We start from the raw sequence: 23,644 nt of genomic DNA on the forward strand, positions 1-23,644 counted from the left end.
CATTTGGTGTAAGAACAAGCGCGCAAAACCACCCCGACGCTTTGCTGAATGACTAAGCGTCTTGCTCGGTAGCGAAAGCAGACGATATTTCTCGCTATTGAAGGAGAGCAAGTGGGATACCAGATAGTCACGGTGTACGTTGTTTTAGGTCCTGGGTAACGAAACTCTGTTAAAAGTGTAAGGTTGCCAGTACACTGTAAATAAAAGGCTCATTTTCCCTTAGGTTTGGTAATTAGTGCCGGTAACACCAAGTGCCCCTAAACCAAAAATTGTGCTTCAACTTATTGATTATAGTGGCAGCATCTGCAACGACAGCCATTACTCAATTATTTAGTGATAGGTAAGCAAGACTGAGATCGACTCATTTATTCACGTGACTCTTATCTCGTTGAAGTGTTGCAGTAACATAGCAGGGATATAGTTTCCAAGGTTTGCAAATTTAGTACATATCTAACCCTGTGGAATGAGGATAGCTTACTGCGCGGACGTTGTGAGCACAATAGGCGCCTGTGGCTGCACAATTTACGCTGAAGCAATTAAGAAATGTGTGATAACTGGAGACTGATGAGTTTTGGGAGAATGTTAATTTTGGCATGAGCCACTCATTTGTAAAATCTAAGTCTAATATTTAGGCTGCAGAAAAATGGTTTCACAAGTGCTGTGAGTTAAATAGATTGATGATGGTAGTAAAATAAAATTTGAAACATTGAGCTATCTTGAGCGTCGTATTTATAAGTCCAGGCTTTAGTACAACGAGCTTCTAAACTTTTTATGCCGTTCGACGTTGCGCTATTCATAAGCAAAATAAGTTTAAAAATGCAAGTGCTACTTACGATAGGTAACTGAGAGTACAGTGATGTGATGTGTTTTTAGTAACCGATGTTCACCTAATGTATGAGTTAAAAAACCAATTTTCCAGCTTCCGCCTCTCCCGTCAAACCAATTAGTTATGATTAACTTTGTTCTGAGTGTTGAAGACAGCAACCTTTGATTTCAGCTCTCTTAGTATGGCTTACTCACGCTGTATCTACGCGGTAGCTACGCGCAATTTTACGTATTGTTATCAGTATATGTCTCCACCTGCACTGGGGTGCTTCAAATGGTTTTAATTACCTATGATAACCTTTTTGACTGCGTGCACTACCTCCTAATTTTTAATGACGGAAAGGGATGATAGACAACGACATACTGTCCCCACATCTTACCAGCGTTTCTCATTTTCTCAGGAGGCAGTTGTTGGAAAGTGTGTAGAAAAGCGTAGGTGGGCTGTTTTAGCATTCAGTGGCCTTTTGAAAGCCCTAAGTTATTTATTCCAAGTTGGCCTATGTTGTCTTTGCCTACACTGCAAGAAACAGTGTTGTATATAAGATAACCAAATAAGCCATTTACAGCCAGTAAAATAATTTTGATCAATAGCTCCAATTTGAGTGTCCAAAATGCCTCACGTGAGTTTTGACAATTTTGCATGCACAATAACTTATGCGTGCCAAACATTTCTGTGGCTTGCCGTTGCTTGAGAATGTTTTGCAGACTGTTTCTATTTTTGTTCCATGGAATGGTACACAGCACCTCGTACAAACCGATAGTAAAGCCGCACTTATTAGCTTCGTTAGTTCCGAGCGTGTGTATTCTCATTTTTATGACAACCAAACTATATGGATTTACACCTCCTTAACTAAGGTAACTAAAGAGAACGTGCGCATCGACCGCATCACTTATAGGCTAGACATTGTATATGCTTGCAGAGGTGCCCAAAAAGCTTGAGAATGATTGTCATCCGGTTATTCGGTAAGTTTGTGTTGTATGCAGGCCGTAGATTAGCCACTAGTAAATAGGGCATTGTCATTCAGTATTACTAGTATTTATTCACTCGGTGTGGTTGTTGTACTTCTGAAAGAACTGGACTACTTGCCCGACTATTTGAGGTGGATAGAAGGTTTATAAAAGCCGATAATACCCTTAGAAACAATTTTCGACGCATATAGATGAACATGCTACTCATTATTGAATGCACAATATATAAGCATGTGGTACAGAGCGACCGTTTCTTCAATATACACTTAAACTTTTTAGAAAATCCAAGCTGAAGGACCTTGTACTAGGAACCTTTTATAGTTCATGCATCCCGAAGTAGAGCAGTGAGAGACTTGCTGTGTAATTGGCTTTGATTTGAAAAAATAAAAACTCGTTTTAACTAGAAATTTTCCGAAAACAAGCTGCACCCAAACCAAAAAACATCTAGTCTTATATCCAAAAACGATGAAGACAATGTAAAAACAAGTACTTCTGAGGCCCTATACTCTTTATCGTACTAAAGGAAGAAAGTGGACTGCTAAAGGACTTCAGGAATAATTTTTTTAAATTTTTGTATACGTCTGATTTTAGCGAATTAACTTGACCACTGATTGCAATTTTTTATATGGGTTTTCTCTTCTTGCTAGGAATATTGGGGCCATTGGGAAAGAGAGTTGGTCGTTGATAAGGGCTGGTATGGTATTCTACTAGTAACCGGCACTGCTTAAGACTTCCACATAAATAATCCATTTGTGTTCACTCAAGCAGCTTATGGACAAGCCAGGCTACCAATACGGACATCTCATAGGCATCTAATGGGTGACAAAGAGCAGCTACGCCTTTAAAGGCATTAACCACTGACTCACTTCGAAGGACTACTTAGCGGTTTCATACCATAAATAATAAATAAAGGGTGCTACCTGCGCTTACCTGAAAGACAAGGCCATTAACAAAATTTCGTGCAGCATTAGCAAACCATTAACTATTTTCCATTCTATTCGTATTCTAGAGTAAGCAGACTCGGTTCAAGGCATAACTTTGTATGTCTTGTACAGCGACCTAGTGGACAAACTTATCGTCACCTTGAACTATCACATCTAGTCCCTTGCCACGAATTGCATAGGCAAATGAAGTTGTTTTCAGTGAAGAGAGAAAATGGAAGTGCAAGACATGAGGCGTCAGGAGCAGCAGTCTTCGCTCGCCAGCCATTTTGCGTATAGCGAGTAAGGCTGATGACATCGTGCGACGGCACAGACCAGAACTGGGTCATTTTGCCCACCCACGGATTAATCCGCTTTCCACAGAAACAAAACGCCTATGCACCAAATTGAGTTGTTCAATTTAAAATTTCTTCTAGAAGGTATCCCGTTCTGAATTGTTGCTTTGGAAATACTTTTCATTTCAATGACAAAAGTGTTTGAATTCCCGTTTCGGGTGAATTCATTCCTACTGTTTCATAGAATATGTTCAAAAGTCCTGACAAACACCGACATCGGGAGTTTGACCACCTGTTGTTGTTGCTGATGGTATCACAAATCCCCTAAAAAACCTCACGACAGTGATAGAGGTCTCTCTATCTGAGCGCCGAATCTAAAGTCAGGATCACCCGTATCCGTTCAAACGCAAACTCTGCCCAAGTCCACCCACCAACAGCTCCTCCATTCTATATTATTTTCGCCTTACCGATAAATATTTCCCCACCCTTCCACCGCATAATCTTTGTCGCAGCTGAACCAACCGGTCAACCCGGCTTGCCAATCCTGGGTCGCCCTGTGTTTGATCGATATCCAGCTGATTAGCCACATTCGTGCACACGTGTACTTCTGGAGTACAGACCTTTTCAGTTCCGTGCCACTAGTGTGGTCTACAAGGGACCGGACGCTGTGTCCATATCATTTGTCGTTCTAAATAACGGACTCACGACTGCGCTTTTTCCTAATTAAGTGGCCACTGTTCGCGGAAGACGTGTGATTATGGTATAGAGGTCCACATTCCCTCAAACTGGCGGATGACGCCCGCTACCACTAATTCCATATCAACCATGAACCTTTACATAACAGCACACATGTCTTTCAACAAGATACAACACTTAGGTCTCGGTTGAGCGTTACTATCTGAAACCCAAACCAAGCTCCCTGTTGATTGTTAAAAAGACCTCAGAAAATCCCCGAATTCCTGACACGCTTGCTGCCTTTAACCCTTGAAAAGAAATATTCGACTGGTTGATTTCCTTCATCTGGCATCGTCTTTCAGAGACCAGCGAAATTCTATCAAACCACAGTGCAAGCCTATCCGTTTATACACAGAACTCCGGATTTTCTTGTTAGGGTTTTTTATGAGAATACGCTGTGGAACGTCCAGCGAAGAGTTAAGAACTCCGTACCCACACTCAGTAACTTATTACAGTAAGCAATGTTGTTCCTCTTACTTCCGTTCCATCCTAGGCACTTATTCTTATGTGTGGATCTTCGAAACCCTGCTTCAAGTTGATTTATCTACTATAGCGCATATATATATATATATATATATATATATATATATATATTGCTACAACGCGGCCAGCGGTTTACGTCAGGTTACTAGACACATTTCTCCTTTTTCAAATGGGATTTCATGAATATGCTGTGCTTTCTTCACTGCTTTATCCTTCTCAATCAGAGATGGACAAAGTCTCCTAATTTCTAAACGTTATCTTTGCAGTCGTGAATTTGTTGTCTACTCTCTGCCCTCCAACAGAAATTTCATGGTTTTATCAAGTTAGCTACATAGATATTCATACTCGTATATGCAATATACATATATATGTATATATATATATATATATACAAACTCTATACATATAGCAACCTCTATCCATGTAGCATATATGTGTGTAATATGTGTAATATTTCGTAAACCCCCTACTCCCAAAAACTAATTCACTGTGACCCGTAACTTCTTTCACTTTAAGCCGCCCTATGGTTCTGAGTCTACATGAGATATCTAGTCATCTGGAATTGGGGATTTACATACGCTCATCAGAAGTCCCTGTTGATGGAAACCAGCCAAGATAATGACTACTTCTTGCACTCATCGAAAAAAACGAATGTTGTCGTTTTGTCGAAAAACCTGGAAGAAATCGTAGGGTAAGTCCTACAGTTGGTCTACGTCCAATAATTTCACTAAAGTAAAAAAACGTACCACGAAAATATGTGAAACCTTCAAACAACGCGCCTTCAAGTCTACACGCATGCCTAGGTTGGTTTTCACTTATCAGGCCTCGTGGAGACGATTCCGTTTCAGAGGAACAGTCCAATTGCACTCGTGAATATGTGAATTGATGACATCTGCGCAGACCTTCCTCAATTTTATTTTAACGTAACGATAACATTTTGGTCGTGCAAAATACGGAAGCACTTGATAGAACGTAACGGCCCTTAAGAGTATAGGAAAATGATAGGCGCGGGCTAGCACTGGCCATTCGAGGGGTTTCCCAGTTCTTCTGACGGCTTCAGCATTTTGATGACCACAAGGCTTGATATTCAGAGTGCAGCGCTTTCTCTTCGATTTTCCAATAATTTGCCGTCCCGTGTGTTTAGATACACGTAGACTGTACTCAAATTGTAGTCCTGTTTCAGCACCATATTTCGGGGTTCAACAGGATGAAACTGACAACTGTAACGTTGTTCAGGTGACCAATGAGGCCTCTTACAATGTGGTTTACTCCCAGTAATATTATTCCCACTACGTGCAACATTGTTTGAAAGTAACTGGTAATTGCTGACCAATTATATTGCCTCGTGACCAAACATTCTCCCCAGTATTGACGGTTGCGCTAGATGTCTTTTCGTCATAACGGTTTTTTGGCATTATCTTTCATTTCGAGGAATTTTTTGCTATATTTTATCGTTGGGTTACCATTGCCATCTGGGGGACGCTAACAGCAGATTTTCGACACGGCAATAATGTGGAAATCTGCGTAAAACAAGATTGATTGATTGAAATTATGTCCGATCGATGCGCTTATCAACCAAACTCTTGTACTCCGAAATGCACAGCCGTGATCCATCCCCTTACTAGCTGGGGATGCCTCTTTCCTAACATCTCTGACGGGGCTTTGAAGGGCCTGTTCCTCGTCCAGCCTGCCCGTTTCCAAGTATTCGGTGGGGTGGTGGTTTTACGCATTATATTTCCTTCAAAATTCGATCAGCTATCGGAGTTAGTGCGCCAAAAAGACCACTCTGGTGTTCGATACTTGTGCTCGCCACATTCGTTGAACTAATCGGACTGCATCAGTATATCGTGTAACCATATAGCTGTTTCAGTGGCACTGCGCCCGTGTACTATCTACACTTGGCATACTCTTCAGACAGCCGATCTTCAGCATCTGGGGCAGTGTTTTGTCCATTGCTTAAAGAGTTTCCATGATTGGTTGGTTGCAAACATTGATACTTTCTATATTTTGATACCGAAACTATTGGGTACTGTGTGCGAGCCTACCTCGGTTCTTCCTGTAGCTTCTTGACCATTCTGGACAGCGATCTGCATCAAAATCAGCGATGCCGTCCTAGTGAATATTAGGTGCCAAAAGTCACTATAAGACGGTCCCGTAAGGATCAAAAGCGGCTCAACTTCTAGCTGACGCTATCCACTTTCTTACCATTTGATGAGTCACAGCCGTTCTTGATATCATAGGCAAAGTAAAACTCCATATACCTCATAACCTTGAAATCTATGGATTTATTACTCAAGGCTTCTGGGATGCCCCGTACTCGCAGGATGGTTCATATGATTACTGCTCGGCTATCCATAGGGTGCATCAGCATTGTCCACTCTAGTTACTCTCCTCCAGGCGAGTCCACTGATTAGTTTGCGCTAATCCCCCATCTATGCTGGTCAACTCCTTTCAAGTCTCAAGCACCACTCCCGGTCACTCCAGCAGTAGTGGTGGTCGTCGCAGCCTGCACATGGGTGCACATGTTATGATTCATGTGGCGTGACCACTCTTTGTTCATAACAATTATTATTATTATTATGTTTATTCCCAACTTGTGGGTGGCATACCGTCTGGCATGATCATAGTTTTACAGAAGTGAGCATGACTGGGAATTTGTGGGGTGTGCGGACTGCACAAAAAGGAGACAATGTCACAAACAGTGGGGAATACCCGATGATATAATAATAATAGGTTATTTCCCAACTTGTTGAGAACAATAAGCATGAGGTCCGACTAGTTCAAAGACAGCCAGGTTGCATGAACCAAAACTGAAAACCATCGCTTGCCATGGGTGACCTTGGGTGGTTGGGTGAATAGCCCGAGTCACAGCGAGCAAAAGTGGAGATGGGGATGTGATAATTCAAATGACAAGTTTTGTGTCAAAAATGTGGTTTAATCTGAGAGTAAGCAGACTCGCTGGTTGCACTGTTGTAGGGAAGTCAGATGCAGGGGAATAGGTTAAATGAGGGCAAGTTGCTAATATATAGGGCGACCCGAACTCCGTATACGGATTTGAACTTGTGCAAGAGGCAAGCCGAAATTGCAGCAGAAAAGCCAGGCTAGCCAAATCTGAGCGAAAATTCATTGGGTAGGGGGGAGCTCGTCCCATAGATGGGACCGGATGAGAACTGCTCCAACTTGTGGCTACAGGCTTGAGTGGGGGGGGGGGTTGCGGTCGAGATTCTGGAGATAATAGTTGCGGGACTGCCATCACACTGGGTATGACAGTGCCATACTATCATCGCACTGACATGCTATGGTTTATGGACAGCCACGTAACGGTCATCAAGGGTCGGGGAAGGGATTCGCATTTCCGTGGCAGCAGGTGCTGAGTGAGACGGAGATTGGCACAGGGAGTCATGCAGATATAGGCTCACGGATAATTTCCCTCTTGTTGGAGGACGTGTGAGTGTAGACCGGGCACCAGCCTGATTGAATGAACAACAGTTCTAAGGGGCGTTTGGGAAACTGCAGTCGATGATCGAGGCCTGGAAGAGGGGCGACCAGAAAGAAATAGAATGAAAGCAGTAGCGCATGGCGGTGTTAGGAGACATGAGATACAACGGCGTCGATAGAAAAAAATCTAAAAAGGGATGACAGCGAGCTAAATGGACCCAAGAAAGGTGAACGCGTTTCCTGATCTAGAAGCCATGTACTAATTGGGCCAGAATAGGTGCCTAGTTTCCGGAAGGTTAAAACTTTGACGTCGAGGTAGCTAGCAGGGGGGCTAGCTGTTGGACTAGTTGAGAACGGACGGTATTTTTGCTCACCAAAGCGTCATGACGTCTGGCCCTTGTGGTGCAGAAGGAGGGGCTAGTGTGGGCAGTGACGATGGACAAGTAAAAAGCAGACAAGCAACAGCTTCCCAGCTAATTGATAAGAATCGTAGCTTTACTGAGTTGTACTACATCAACCTAACAGAAAAGTAAGATTAAGGATCATTTGTCGCTGAGTCAATGCTGCCAACTCCAGAAAACGAATGGTGCATGGCAAAAAACAGCCATTAGGCGCTAGCTGTGACTGTTTGTGATCAGGAAATCATGTTATTATCATTTTGCGCATATGATCGCTCTAGATGACAAGAGGGAAGTACGTGTGTGCTATGTTTAGATGATGAAGTGGACTAGGGTTGGTGTGACCCCACTAAGACGGAAGTGGCAACACCTTGCACGTCGACGTTACCCGCGAGCCTCACAAGTACTCTCAGGCTACCTCATGCATGGATGGTTTTTAATATTCTTTTTTTATTACTTCCTTTAGAATAAACGGGAGGACTGCTGTCGTCCGCTTTCTTCTTGGTGTTGTGGGACAAGTGACGGCCGGAACAAGGCCAATCCAGCTACAGGCAAACAGCAACGCTGCTCTTTTTTGGTTTTCCTGAATTAAAGGCCAGGCTGAACCATCGGCGATGGGAGATGCACCCGTGCTACTGGAGGGGTGGCGAGTATACGAACGCACCATGGTACAACGTAACCGGGCGACCCTCCCTGCAGGGCGTACCCATCCACCACACGAGGTTTAAATCCCTCGTGCATGCTACCAGATCTGCAAGATGGAAAACCATCCAAGCAGTCATAAGTGCGGTTTGTGCATTAACAACTTACTCCAGCTACCAGATATTTTATCCGGTCGGGGAGAAAGCTAGGCCAGTAAAACCAACCTTACATGTTGATTGAAGCTCAATGTACAGGAATGGAGAGTCCGTTAATAGTGAGCGTCCCAGGAGGAACGTGGAATCGATAGGACAGAGCTTGGTATTTTGGAATAGCGAAAGAAAGACAGGAGTTGGAAGACCGGAGTGATAAACAATTCAAGTCAGACTGAATGTTAGCAAGAGTAGAAGCGGAATCACTGGCGTGTCAGCTATCTTACTGTCATCAGCAAACAGAAAAGGGGATCCACGGGTGATTGAGTCGGTGACGTTATTAACGTATAGTAATCACAGTAGAGGGCCAAGCACACTACCCTGAATAACTCCACTGGTAATGGGGGGGCTGAGGAGCAGATCCCCGATTTTGGTGGCCTGGGTTCTACCACTGAGGTAAGAAGCGAACAATCGCAGTAGTGGGCCACCAATCCCCGTAGCTCGTAATTTGTTGAGGAGTGCACCGTGGGGAACTTGGTCGAATGTCTTGCGAATATCAAGGTAAATAAAGATAATACACAGTCCGGTATCGCAGGCGGACGAAATATGATTGAAGAAATCAACCTGGCATGTGTTAGCTGACCGCCGTGCCATAAACCCATACTACCGATTGCTAAGGGTTTTGGTGGCGAGCAAGTAGTCGATGACAGGGACTTTGATGAGGCGCTCTAGGGTACGACGGAGTAAGCAGGTATGGTATATGCCACGATAGCTGGCTAGAACAGTAGTGTGGGACAATCATAGAGTGCTTCCACTGACTAGGGACTGTGCCAGTGATGAGGGAGATATTGAAGAGTTTAAGGATGAGGGTGGCGAGGTCCGGGCCACCGGCTTTTAAGATAAACGAATTGATGCCGTCAGTGTCTGGGAAACTGGACTCTCTAAGGCGGGCGAGAGATGAAGTCACGTCAGACAAAGTAACAGAGAGTGTGCAGAGGTTAGGGCTTGTCTCTTTAGCAGATGTGGTCACTTCACGGCCAAGTGGGGAGCAATAAGTAGATAGAGTCGATGGATAGGGAGCATAGCATCTAGCGAAGTAGGAGTTTAGGAATTCCACAATGTCAGCAGGGTCAGAGAGAGGTTTTCCGTCAGCGGCCGCAATATTTGAAACTGCGGATGAAGTTGAGAAGCAACGCCGGTGAAAGAGGTGCCCTAGCATCTTAGGCTGTGGAAAATGGGCTACAGCGGTTGATTCCTCACGCTTTTCAAAGGCGAGTTTGGCCGTGGCAATATCAATCATAAATTTTTTGATTACAATGAAGAGGGAGAGCTCATGGGATTCAGGGGAGAGCCCACGATACTTCCTAAGTTTATGGCGTGTAGCGGGTTATCTTGTGGCTGGATGACAACCAGAAGCACAGGAAGCTCTTGTGGGAGTAACTAGATGTAATGATGATAGTAAGTTACCGTAAAAGTGTTAGCCACGTTTTGCGCGCCACCAGAGAGGAAAAACTCGTCCCAGGTCTTATGGCGCAATGAGATTGCAAAGGCTTCAAGAAAGGGTGGAAGAGTTTAGGGGAGGAAGAGTAGCTGAAGGCAGAGTACTCGTCCAGCTGCAAGTTACCATACAATGGTCGCTGTCAGGAAACATCGGACCAACTGCAGTGGAGGGACACAGATAGCCGTTGACAAGGCAGCGTCCAAGGTGTGGACACCGCGGGTTGGTTGCCTTACAAGCTGGGACCAGCCTTCGACATTAAGTTGAGCAAGCAAAGGCGAAAGGCTCAAGGGGGCGTTTTGTTGAGACCAGGCAATCTCAGGGAGATTGAGATTCCCAACAATTAGTTTGTTTGAATGAAATAGAGCTTGAGTGTGAGAAAAAAGCGTAGATAGACGATTAATCGAGCTAATGGAGTGCGGTTGGAGCATGTAAAAACACCCGAGGATGAACGGCGGATTAGCCCGTCAGGCAGAAAGTGTCCGCCAGTAGTGGATTGCCAATGGTGGAGACTTCCACTTCAGCTCTGGCGTATATGAGGCATCCACCTTCATGGCAGTGGGAACGAGCAGAACGGAAGATGGTGTGTCCCGGAAGAAAGGTAAGGGCATCAGGCGTGCTAGGATAGAGCCACGTCTCTGTGATATGAAGTTTGGACGAGCTATAGTGGAGATAGCTTGGATGTAGTGCAAATTAGGTAAGAGAGCGGGTGTTAATTAGAACGACAGAACGACCGCTGGTGGGATCGGGGGAGGTGGGTAATGTGGCTAGCAAGAAGTTGACAAGCCCATGGAGGTCAGTATGGAATGGAGTAGAGACAGGGGAATCTGGGGTTCTCGAATTGGTAGGCGAAGTAGGACCAGGTAAAGATACGTGAGAATAAGATGCTGGGGCGTACCGCGATGGGTACCGAGGCAGCGTTTGGGTGGCAGGGCAGGTAGCAGAGCTCCATGGACAAAGAGTAACAGGCTGGGTCGGGCAATCGTTTGGATTAAATTTAATTGACACAATCGGGAGGTGGTACCGTGTGTGGTAGCTCAACAGAAACAGCGGGATTTGGGTCACGTGGGATGGAAGGGCAGGAGAAGTGTTTAAGTGACAGGGAAAGAGAGTGTAAGGCCGGAGCACTGAGAGGGAGGGTGGATCTGTTTTGTAGAACCTTCACAATCGAATCGTAGGGGCGGATGGAACGAGTAACCAAACTAGTATGATTGGAGGAGATGGAATAAGAGCTTTATGGTAAGAGATGCAAGGTAAGGGGAGGGGACAGGGTGCAGTGAGGATGTTAGTGGTATAGTCCAACTCTCTGGGAGAGGTGAGCTCCGTTGGGAGCGAGCATGAAGCCTCTGCGTTGGCTGTAGTTGAAGGGGGTTTGGAGTAGGAAGTTGAGATGCAGCTGAAGGTGGTAGCGATGGGGCTGCACGTGGCTTCGGAGGGGGCGGAGGCTGTGGTGGAGAAGGTAGTTGCTGAAAAGGGATCCCAGGCATATAGTAGGTAGGTTTCCAGAGGGGCGGAACTTGATAGGGGCCAGGATTACGTAATAGTAGTTGTGGTTTGGAGATTCTGCCAGGGAACAGTGTTGCACGGCTAGAGGGGCTACAGATGTGCTTATGAGGTCGCCAGTCGTAGGTTTAGGAATTCGGATGCTAACCCGGTCAACACGGTTGTTTTGGGCCCCGGATACAATCCAATGCTACCTAACAAATATGCTGCAGTTTATTTGGGGCTACAGCTTATGAGGTCGCCAGTCGTAGGTTTAGGAATTCGGATGCTAACCCGGTCAACACGGTTGTTTTGGGCCCCGGATACAATCCAATGCTACCTAACAAATATGCTGCAGTTTATTTACTGCCTCCTGCGTCCGTAGTCGAGCTACGAAAACCAGTGGGGTTATTACTGGCAGCCCTCTTTCCTCCCTCGAATAGGAAAGCTTCGGGGGCCTCGGTTTTCATGACGGTAAAAGTCCGCCAGCCCATCCGCAGCGGAGTCGCTCTCCGGTGGCAGCTTGTTGATTGTAGCGATGGGGATAGATACCTTAAAATCATCCCAGACTTTAACTTGAATTGGGTGGCACCGAGGCAGTGGCCATCTATCAAAGGCCCAGTCAAGCTGGCTCTAGGCCATGGGGAGTGCCGCTCAACGATATTGTACCCACCTGAGAATGCGTGAAGAGGCTGTGGGGTTGCTGTCACGTAGTCCAGCCAGTCTGAATTCCGTCTGCTTTTACTGAACGCCTCGCAGCAACTAATAAAATGTCAGGCAGCTTGAAGCCCCTAGCTTAGCTAAATTTTTAGTTTGCCATGGAGAATGACTAACCAGAAGGTGCGACCCTACTCTAGCCCCACAGCTCGATACTCAAGGGCCTAAAGTTAATCGCTTGCAGCGAGTGTCAAGCGTCATTGCTGGATTCGGCAGCTGCAATCCATTCTGTGTACACCCAGAAGCTAGTATTCAGAATGTGCCCCGAGGCACAGTTGTGCGTTCTGCATCAACAAGTTGCAGCAGGGTCGAAGATCCTACTGATCCCGGTTTCTCATAACTTTCGAAAAACTCGGGAAGCTAATGAGGGCCAGTTGCCTCGAATGGGTTATCACGGAGCCGAAACTCTTATCTATGGCCATAGGTTGGTCATGGGTTCCGCTGTGTTGCACCCCAATCACATTTTATTTGTCTGTGAGCTTCTTCCATCTTCAGCTGGGGGGGTTGTGCATACACCCTCCATCCTTTGTATGCATATTGCACAGAAATATTTCTGTTTGCGCTAACCGCGTGTATTAGCGCATGCCTTGACCGGCAGTAAGACGTGCCACAGACGTCCTGTTTGGCCGTTATCCACTGCACCCGATCCGTGTATTGCATTTGAAGCGATCCACGGCCGGACAAAATCAAAAACTACCTGCGATATCATATTGGTTTTGCTCTTCTTGCGGAAAATCCTGGCAAACGCACAGTATGACACTGCTTATACAGCCGCACATCCCAGCCCAACTACCACCGAAAAGAAGAGGGCCATCCTTGCGGAGTTATTTATTAGAAAATGCCGACTGACCATTTAGGGACTATTGGACAGGGAGGCAAAACTCTCATGTGTATCTTATTTTAAAAAATGAACATCCATCTTCTCTTAAACGCGTCTTCCTGAACTTTCCTGGATATTTATTGACTGTTGCTCCAATCCAAGCAAGTGCTACAAAGCGACTCCACAAATTCCGAAACAGATCTTTTTTAAGAGACGCAAAGCGAATTTACAAGAAGAAAACATACTAATCGCACGCCTCCCCCATCAGTAGTATCACCGTTGCGCCACACATGATGTCCATCATTGGGCTGCCAAGAAACCGAAGTATCTCAGTGCACTGACGGCACGGCACTGCCATACTCAGTTTGATGGCCCACCCTCAACAGTTTACGCCCCACTTTGACTGTGTCCTTTCACCCACCCGTTCCCTTACTTGCAACCACGAACAAGATCTTCATTTGGACCCACCCGCCTCCGGGGGGCGTTCATTCCAATCTGCGGAACCTTCCGTTGGATCTAAACATCTCAGTGACTTTTATTATATACTCCTCACCAAGTCAGCCTTTTCCTTGCAGTCCGCGTTTCTACTTTTGCGTTTGCATGAACTACTTTTCTCAGGGAACGTTTACACCCTACTCCGCTCTAGCAGCAACAGTGGATAATCTGCTTCGCACAGCACGCTGTGATTCTGAGTTTCCTACTACCATTCAACCGTGCGCAAATTCTCCTACTTCGCCGTCAACACCTGCGCCTTTCGCGACCTTGACCATAGGCTCAACAGCCCGAGGCCGCGAAACCCCGGTGACGGTTTGAGGCTGTATTTCAAAGAATCCGGCCAGAGCTTAGCAGTACTGCTGCCTCTCCAGATCCGTTACTCTAGTTCCGCGTTTTCCGCGGTTCGAAGTTTTTTATCACGTATTAGGCAGAGCGCCTCCCGCTATGCTCTCCCGCGCTGCTTTTGTCCGTCACTTTCAAATCTTAACGATCTGATCTTGCATTTCTTCTACGTCCTCCATAAGAGAGGAAGGGCCCTCGTTATTTTGGATCCCAAAGAATGCCGGCTCACGCGTGACCAACTCTACTTCACCGGCTTTTCACAGTAACACTCCCATATGGTGGTTGGGAGCCCCTAGTGGTTTTGATTTAGTGGATTTCTCGACCTTAGCAGCCACTGGAATGACAGTCAGTGTCCTGCCCAGTAATGTCTAATCTGCCGTCCTGTGCACCGGTTCTGTCAAATCTATTGTGTGACCAAGCCTAGGGCATGACTTTTAGCATTTTGGGTGCAGTTCCACACCCTGTGAATCAGCGGTCAGTCGAATGCCCTGACAGCCAACATTTTGCTGGCCGCTTAAATCACAGATGCGGACTTGGGTTCCCCAATGAACGCTCCCCCGACCAACGACCGCAATCTTTTCGGTCGAATATCTTGAGCACAAATGAGAAGCATGCACATCGCCCACCACTTCTTTTTTAAGTGTTTCATTTTTATGGAACCGACCTCTCAGCGAATAAAGTTATGGCTAGCCCTGGGCAATCCTACTACTTAGCGCGGTCAGATTCTGGGGTTCTCTCGACATTGTGGGCCACTACCACTACTTTAGAACCCCCTGACAGAACGCATTAGGCCGACTAGCGGATTTACTCTAGGGATATACTGAAGACACTTTGGTCATCGACATTGACTTAAGCCTTCCCTTTGCAGTTGAGTAAGCCGGGTCATCACCTTTTGTGGTCACTATTAAGCATAGACGTTTTGATTAATTTTCCTCACAGTTCACTCCATAACTCTTATATCAACGAACCACCAGCCACAATACATGTTTGTCCTGTAGTCCGCATTCCAACTCTTTACTCCGATACAGAATGAGCTTGTGGCTTTGGATTAAGCATGTTTGAGTTGTTGTTAGGCTTATCTACGATATTTGAAACCCCCCTTATCGCTGCCCTTTTTTCAGCTCAGAGCCATCGGCGCCGCTTTCAAAGTTGTTCTGGTTTGATCAATCTGATCTTGCTCGTCTTGATCACCCATGCTAATTTCATTTCTCTCTCAGGCTACAGAGTCCACTGATCTTTCAGACAATTGCCCGCATAGGTGTGGGCCTTATCAGGCGTTTCAAATTTCACTTCCAATCTGAAGTTAGGCGCAATCATCTAGGTGAACCCACACCTGATATGGCACAACAAATGGATCACTAATAAATCGTTAACCATTAAATCATTATTCATCATTAATTAGTCGTTATTAAACAGCCGGGCCCCGTCAAACGCCTTGCCGAAAGTCGGTTACCTGTTCTCACTTTAGTGAAACCGGTAAGGGTTACCATACCTCTCTCTTAGCACCGAAAGCCAATTGTAGCTGAGCTACCGGGAAACACACCACTGCCGTAGTTGGCACTGGCCGAAGTGCCGAAATTTCATTTACTAATGCACCGGCCGCTCGTTGTTTGGTTTGTTGAATGCACTTATCGTCGAAGGAAGACTTACGCCAATACCGAGTACAAGGGCCCGTATATCGTAATAATGAAGACTAACGCACATGTGGGTCACTCTAGTTTGAAACAGCTATATCATACCGACGATTTTAGTTTGGATGCCTCAGGTTAAGGCGACGGCAACGCAACTTTGTGCTGAACATCAAAGGCCTTCGGCAATACTGATTTTAGATGCAGAAGGCACCAGTGAATATTCTGGCGTCACCACGGAACGTGGACTATCTTCAAAAGAAATTGATAGTAATGGTAATGTTGGTTCCAAAGTGGTGGGTTGCCAAACGTCACGAATGATCGTAATGTTGCAGCCAGAATAAACGCAACATTGACGATGATTGTGGGTATCCAGCGATGCGCGAAACCAGGACGGACGAGATTCTCAAACTGGCATTAGGGTCACAAACGCAGTTAACGGGCTTTTTCAGCTTGTGAAAACCATACGATGTGACAACAAGCTCAGTGAGTATATATCCAAATGTGGTGGGCCACAATGAAGCGTGCTGAATAAAAATCCACAGGGCCCCGTCTGGCACATGATACAAAACTTTAACCTATGGAAAAATAAACCAGAGCAATGAATCTAGTAAACAGGGTGCATTTTGGTGTGCCATGCGGCCAATTTGTTTTAAACTGGATACAATGGCTGAGATTGTGTGTGTCTTAAGCAGCCGAGTTTTTACACATGGCAACAAAATCCTGGACGAAGGTGAAGTGAAAAAATTCACAAAAGGGATGAATGACAAATAGCCTCTTAGAATATATGATAAAATTGGTTCCACCGTCTGGGAGGAATCTAACGGTCACAATTTCCGATTTTGAGATTGTAACCATGACCACTCATAGCACGCTACCCATTTTTTATGCCATCGGGCCCATCTCTCAGGAGCTTCGACTTCAATGGTCTTTCTGGGTGTCTAAGCCCATCATTACCAGTTCCGCTGAGGCTGTGTTGAATTTACAGTGCTCGCCTCCTGGTTCACTCCCTTTCTGCCCCTTGATGCACCTATCCTGTGTCTCAAAAGAACCAACTTGTCTATCGTCCTCACGACGATTTGCAACCTAAACTTTGATTCAGGAAATCAATAGAAGAGGACTGTTTTTGTCTACCTGCAGCGGCCGGTCTGAACTTTTCCCAGGTGTGTCGCTTATCTGGTAGCGCTTCACGCTACAGACGATAGAAGACTGACATCTGGTCTGTAAAACTTATAGATGAGATATTCTGATGATACTCTGGGGCACCCATGGCCTACATCGGCGCGCGAAGCTGCAGCCACGCTACTCTTGATTTGGGTTGCATCGCATCAAAGCAGACTTCGTCAGTCTTCTCCGGGGAATAGGAACACTCAGTGAATAAACATAAAAAACAATAAAGTTCTCAATCCTTCATCAGAAGCATCCAAAGTCAGACCCTATAGACTTTTTCGCCATGCATAACCTGTTGATTGAAGCTCAAAGGACTGAAGGCCCCCGTTTTTCCCATTCACCATCCATCCCGAATTGCGGGACTGCCCAGCTCACGTAGCAAATTCTAGCTGGATTAATCCATCATTTTTGAGGATTCATCCACATCAGTCTTTATGTATGTGCTGTCCCCTAGCACAACGCCTCCGTACTATAATAGATTTACGGCGGCGAGCTTATCCAGCTCTCGATTGCTAGGCCGAAGCGCATAAATCCAATCCCGTATCTTGATATTTAGTCACACGTTTGTACCATCCTCCCGTGGTAAATTTTAAGTTTTATCCAAATAATGAACTCCATTCTATTTGGTGCCTCCTCACACTCACCGAGCCCTAATGATGTCATCCGATTCTGCTTCTCAAGTTTCAACCCTCAGCAGCAGCTGCTCAAAACGCTCTGTATGGCCAACATTCGTCCATTCGATTTGGCCCCTGTTCGCATCCACGTGATTCTCGGAACTAATAAAAAATACCAGTGACTCTATATCGACCTGGCTTTGGCCGTAACAGTCTCTTCATATAATTCAATTTAAGCCGCCATTTAAATGCGCCTAAGCTGTCTGATTACCGCAAACTTGAAGTCCGTCACAGGGCTGTCCGAAAACCTAAGTATGTCGGCGGAATTACGGGACGACACTACTACAGCCACTCCCGCAACTGTTTTCTTCCACCTATTGACCGACAACTCTCGCCACTCAGGCCTGTATTTGCGACTTCGAACAAATTGTTCACCCGGCCCCAACCGACTCTGAGATGAATTCGTTCTAACCCGCTAAAAATTCAGGTAATATTTAGGCATTCCGGTTTCTTGCTACAATTTTAGTCCGCCCATTCCACGAGTTCAACGATTTCATCTACAATGTTCGCTCGGCCCATTCACGTGCACATATCTCCATCGAGAAACCACTTTAAAGCTAAATGTCTGTGTAGTTTCATTGCAAATAATATTTTCGAGACTAAACTTGTCGTTTGTCCCAACCTGGAATCCTTCCATTTCCATATCCATTTTGATTTTAATGACCATGAACGTTTACTCAGCCGCTCAAGGTTACTTAAGGGCAGTAACGATTTTCCAACCTAGGAACGCTCCATCTTAAAGCATTGTTCATATATCCCCCTGTAACCCCAGTCCGATTTACCGTCGTAACTATTCTCGTTGCGCCAATAACCGGCAGTACTTCCGTGGACGTTTCCGCGGTGTCCCCATGCTCTCCGCGTCAATCATACCAACTATTTCACAGGATTCAAACATCACAGCCCTCCAAGACCTTGACCCTTTCATTTCCCCGTAACTATGCTTCTTGCCTTATCACCATTGGAACTGCGACATTCTCCATCAGTCCGATTTCTTGATCGACTCAGGAGACACCTAACCAAAGCCATGGCCGCTTCAGTCGTTGACAGCACCTGCCTGGTCAGAACCGCCATGGCTACTGTCCCTCGGACCTCCATCTGTTTCAAGCTCCACAAAAGCCCTTACTGCCAAAGCCCTGTTAGTTGAAGTCTTCTCAACGGGATTCCCAAGAATCTATCTCTCATCTTTCTTAAGATAACCTAACTGCACCCAAAACAAGTGCTTGGCAAATATTGCTGGATGTTGCCTGCTCGCCATCTATATTTACACCCAATCGCGTCACAAGTGGTCAATATTTTGGCTTTCGCACATCCTTCCACACCGACCATCTCTTCTGCAACATGTCTATCTCGCACATTTTGACGATGCAAACAACAGCACCACTTACGGCTTTCCATTTGACTATACGTTTTCTCTCAAAATATTTTATAGCCCATGCCGAGCCTCATAATCTACTTTCTGCAGTAGACTTAGAGCAACATTACCCATGATTCACTCTTACGTTAAGGGCTCTTGGTATACCTCGACCGACTCTAAACGCACTCCCGGTCAACTCTAGTTCATAAACCCCTACCCTGCCTTCCGACTGTCTGTAGCCCCAAACTCTACCGTGGGTAAATTTGGCAACTTCCCAATTACCCCATGGGTAAAATTGCTTAGCGCCTGCTCGGTATTGTCTGTGTGGATCCCCTTGACCGACCCAAACCCAACCGCATGCAGAATGTACATTCCCAATCTGACCATCTCATCCATTCCTTCCGTTAAGAGGCTGTGCAGAAGCGGAAGTATGACAGTGCAGAGATAGCACGATACGGCACAGCCACATCCAGTTTGACGGCACATCCGCCACTATTCCCCCAATACTCTAGACGATCCGTTTCCGCACAATCTAAAACCTAGCCACAAATGCAAACAAACAAAAAAATCTCTTTATCTGGCCACAAGCGCACACGTGCATCAGTGGAGGCTCGGCTGGCCTCATTGTCCGAAGAGTCCGCCACACGAGCAGTCTGTGATTGAGTCATGCCGAAAGAACCGTTTGGCGCAGGGTTTTGAATGTAGTGGGGACCTTTTAAGTAGCCCCCGGTGCCTGATGTTTGAGATTTGGATGGTGACTTCAGTGTGCAGTCGGCTGTGAGCTGCCACGACATCCACCGTGTTGCATCTTCTGTCAGAGAACAGAAGGACCCCGGGCTGTCAGTGGGCGCACAGCACCGTTTTCATTCCTAGGGGAGAGTACGAATCGTCAATAATTTCGGAGCCGTCGAGCCGCGCAGGCTATGTCGAGCATGTCAAATACTGTTAAGCTAGACAGTATATGTGAGCTCAGCCGGGCTACGCTCAGGGGTACCAGGACTGTGCGACTATATTTCGTGGGCTTACAACTTTCAGAGTCAAGCGCGTCAATAAGATTTTACGCTTTATTTAAACATTTTACTGATTACAAATTACAGCGTGATTTAAAGGTTATTCTATTGGTTGCATGTTTCGGATGGTGTATATTTGGCTTTCTGCCTCATGCACACGGTCTCTGAGATTTGTTGATATGAGATATCCCTATCAAGGGAAAGAGGTGGCTTCTGAGAGACGCGAGAAAAATGTCGGTTACTGATGGCGAATAGTATGAAGTTACTGGAAGCGTTGCCGACTGCTCGTGATGGTTGAGAGCTTGGTTTCTTAGCTGCGACGCTCAGTAAGTGCAGACTGGAGTTGCGGTTTCATTTGCTACTCCGATACCAGTTGAAAGATGTTTGTTTTCGGTCGAGTAGTTTAAATGGGGTTGTAAAAAGGAAGATCGGTGGCAATGCATCGAAAAGAGCTTTGGGCTTGATGGGGTCCATACCTGTACAACACACAGGGGAACAGGATACAGGAGCGGGTCTTAAGTGTACACGAACTTGATTTTTACAAGTCCTTTGAAAACATTCTGAATGGACACTAAAGATTCCACCAGAGCTTGGTTACAAACGTAACCGCAACAGCAGCTGTTCGATTTCTAAGAAGGAAGCCCGCAGTGTACGAGGGTGCTAATGCGGTTAGATGTGGGATGGTTGAAACGTACGGCGAGGAGAGCTGAACTGTTAATTCTTGTAAGCTACGGAACATGAGTGTCTTGGAGTGTGAAAGAACCGAATTCGGAAGTGGGCAGTATTTTATAGGAATGCCCATTGCGACTAACGCTGGCGGGCTCAGTAGTCAAGAATGCCAAATTAAACGGAGAACACCAAAGGGGTAGGGCAAGCAAAGCTGCCCGGGATACTGTGTCAGTAACTAATCAGTTAATATACAACGGTCACTGAAAGTCCTACAGCACCGGACTTGAGATTCCGTTTCGCGAGTTGTTAAGCGTCTCCTTTGTTTTGAGCGTAGGTAATTGCAACCCGTTTGATTTGTCCTCCATTTTGTTGTATTTCGGATGAAACCTGTTCAATCCAGTTGAAATTTTCGCCCGTTTTCTTCATGGCCCCAAGATTGACTATTCCCAATTATTTGGATGGCATTCAGAGGGACTTGATGTCATATCTGTCGCACCGAAAGCTTCTTTGCACGTTTTCTCCACTACTGTTAATATTAAGAAGAGGTATTCGTGTTCATTTGAGGCACACAGCTTCAGCAAATTTCACCACTCTAGAATTTGGGGATGAAGCAGACACTTCCAGATTATCTTGATAATCTGCCGGATGCTCGCCGAGGCAGCATTCAGCTTTCAGCTGGGCACAGGTATATGCGGGAGTGGTTTAAGGTTTAGCCCCACTTTATGTACTACTGCAGTTTTTTGCTCTTTTCCCAGTGCTTCGCCGGGGTTGCTGAGGGTTCGTGGATTTACTGCGTAGCTTCCGATCGGCACGTTATGGTGAGCATGTGTTCAGCTGAATATCTTTTCTTAGGTGCCGACCGTGATTTTGGTGTGTGCAAGGTTGCTATTTCTTGTAAGCTTTTCAAAAACCAGATCTGTTTAGAAGCGCCGATTTTGGTTTTGGTGCATTATTGAAGAAGGAGAGCTCAATGTTGATGACCCGGTCGGCATTTGTGGGTTCTCTCGGTGCCTGGCTGCCCCTAATGTCATCAAACACAAACTGGAGCTTGATGTTTTGGAGCATCTATTCAAAACATGATGGTTGGTCGGGGTATCCAAATGTTATTAAATGGTGCGTAAAACCGCCGGCTGAGTAGTTGGAGTGAATTCATTTTCGCGTTGGGTACACATTCAAACGGTTTGATTCTTACACAGTGTTTAGTGCATCGCTGCGCCAGTGCGCCGAGCAGCAATGGAGTTGCCGACAAATATGCTACCAATGAAGCTCTGTGCCATGCCGTGTGGCTGTCCGAACACTTTATGAAGGATATCCATAGCTTTCAAGAAGCCATCGCTCTCTGGTAGCGGTACGCGATCTTCTATTGCTGCCTTGGCTTTACCGGTAAAACAGTGGACAAGATACAGTAGTCGCCGCGTGTCGTCAACAGGTCTGCTGGCGATGTTCATAATTTCCCAAAATTTACGCGGGGTCCTATCGAATTCATCCGTTTCTACCTTCGGTGGTGCCATAGTTGATGTGGAGATTGGTTTCATGTTTCGCCTTTCGTGGCGGCGCTATCTGAAGTAGCTCATCCTCCGATAAATGGCTCTCGTCGGCTTCCAGATGCGGACTTGCCAGTGCATTCCGATTCGATTCAACCCTCTTCTTTCCAGTTCCCAGATATCGCAAATTCTCTGTTTATTCTCCCTTTATATCGTCTCGCTCAAGTTTCACTTCTAACTGCTGTGCAGCAACTACGCTGGACCTATCGATACTAGCCTTACTATCATTTGGTGGGCAAGGATATGGGGAGGGACAAAACATGGTCCTGCAATACGGTTCACATGGGATCTGGACAGCGTGTGGTAAGCGTCGAAGTTTGCTCCTCAGGGTCCAAGGTGAAATAGTCGAATTTCAGTGCTGTGGAATACTTTGACTTATTCGGGAAAGCCCAACTGAGTGCCGCGCAAAATCACAAGCCAAAAACTTTTGATTCTTGAGAAGTATCAATAAACTATGGTATTGCATGCATAAAATACGTAATAAAAAGGGCACAGACCTCAAATAACGGGGACTTGTCGAGTCCTTTTTTATCTGTGGCCAGGAACTTGCAGTGCTTTATGAGTGGATGGGAGCACACGAGGGCAGGGCCATATAATTCCTCATAAAGCAGAGCCGGTGTGAGAGTTGAGTTCCGTACACATATTGGTATAACCAGACGAACTAGAAATCCAGGATTCAGCGGAGCGTAACAACCATCACGTATGTACTGGAATTGGCGAATATGTGCAGCATATGTAATATTAAAACAAGAGAATAATGAATAGAGCAACGAATAGAGTATCAGTCATGTTCATCACATCCGCCACACCTTGAATGAGAGTGTGGAAGTTTATAGTCCCGGGGTGGTCTTGACCGCAATCGTTCGGATCTTCTCGGAATGGGAACTTCAGACTTTTCACAGGTTGTGTGTTCTTCAGGTACGCTTAGTTCAGATACCACAAGGTCATCTACAAAGGACTCGTTAGTATTTGAAACAACAGGATGGCCGTTAACAGACTGACCTCTGGTGTTGAACTCAACCTGGTCAATGTGCCTCCGGTGGCAAGCGAGATCATCCAAATCGAGAATTGTGACCATCCGTTTGCCATTTGATGAAAGTGCTATTCCTGTGACAGGTCGTAACTCATTACCCTTGAAAAATGTGACATCAGCCGTTTTGGCACAGTCAGGACTTGTACGCAACGAACGAGATTTAAATAGAAGCGCGGGACTCGTCCCAGTAACGGAATGGACGGCGTTCCTGTATTGCATTAGAAAGTTATCAATCCCACGGTCCAATTCCACAAAAGAAGTAGGAGAAAGTGAAATAAAGGCAGACTTAAGTATTCGGACAAAATTTTCAGCAAGTTAATTCGACTGGGGATGTCGCGGATCATCAAAGAGAT

General features: G+C 45.8%; 1 protein-coding gene across 1 annotated transcript in view; it reads left to right on the top strand.

The window, feature by feature from the left end:
* The window catches only part of T265_04009 (hypothetical protein), a gene marked incomplete at both ends in the record, with an annotated part of 34,863 nt that extends 26,207 nt beyond the window's left edge, over window positions 1–8,656 (top strand). The window contains one exon of the mRNA XM_009168627.1: window positions 8,531–8,656. Coding sequence (XP_009166891.1) covers window positions 8,531–8,656 — 126 coding nt within the window. The remainder of the gene's footprint in view (window positions 1–8,530) is intronic.
* Between the last annotated feature and the right edge of the window lie 14,988 nt (window positions 8,657–23,644).

Source organism: Opisthorchis viverrini, assembly GCF_000715545.1.
Source record: "Opisthorchis viverrini unplaced genomic scaffold opera_v5_62, whole genome shotgun sequence".
NCBI classification, from domain to species: domain Eukaryota; kingdom Metazoa; phylum Platyhelminthes; class Trematoda; order Opisthorchiida; family Opisthorchiidae; genus Opisthorchis; species Opisthorchis viverrini.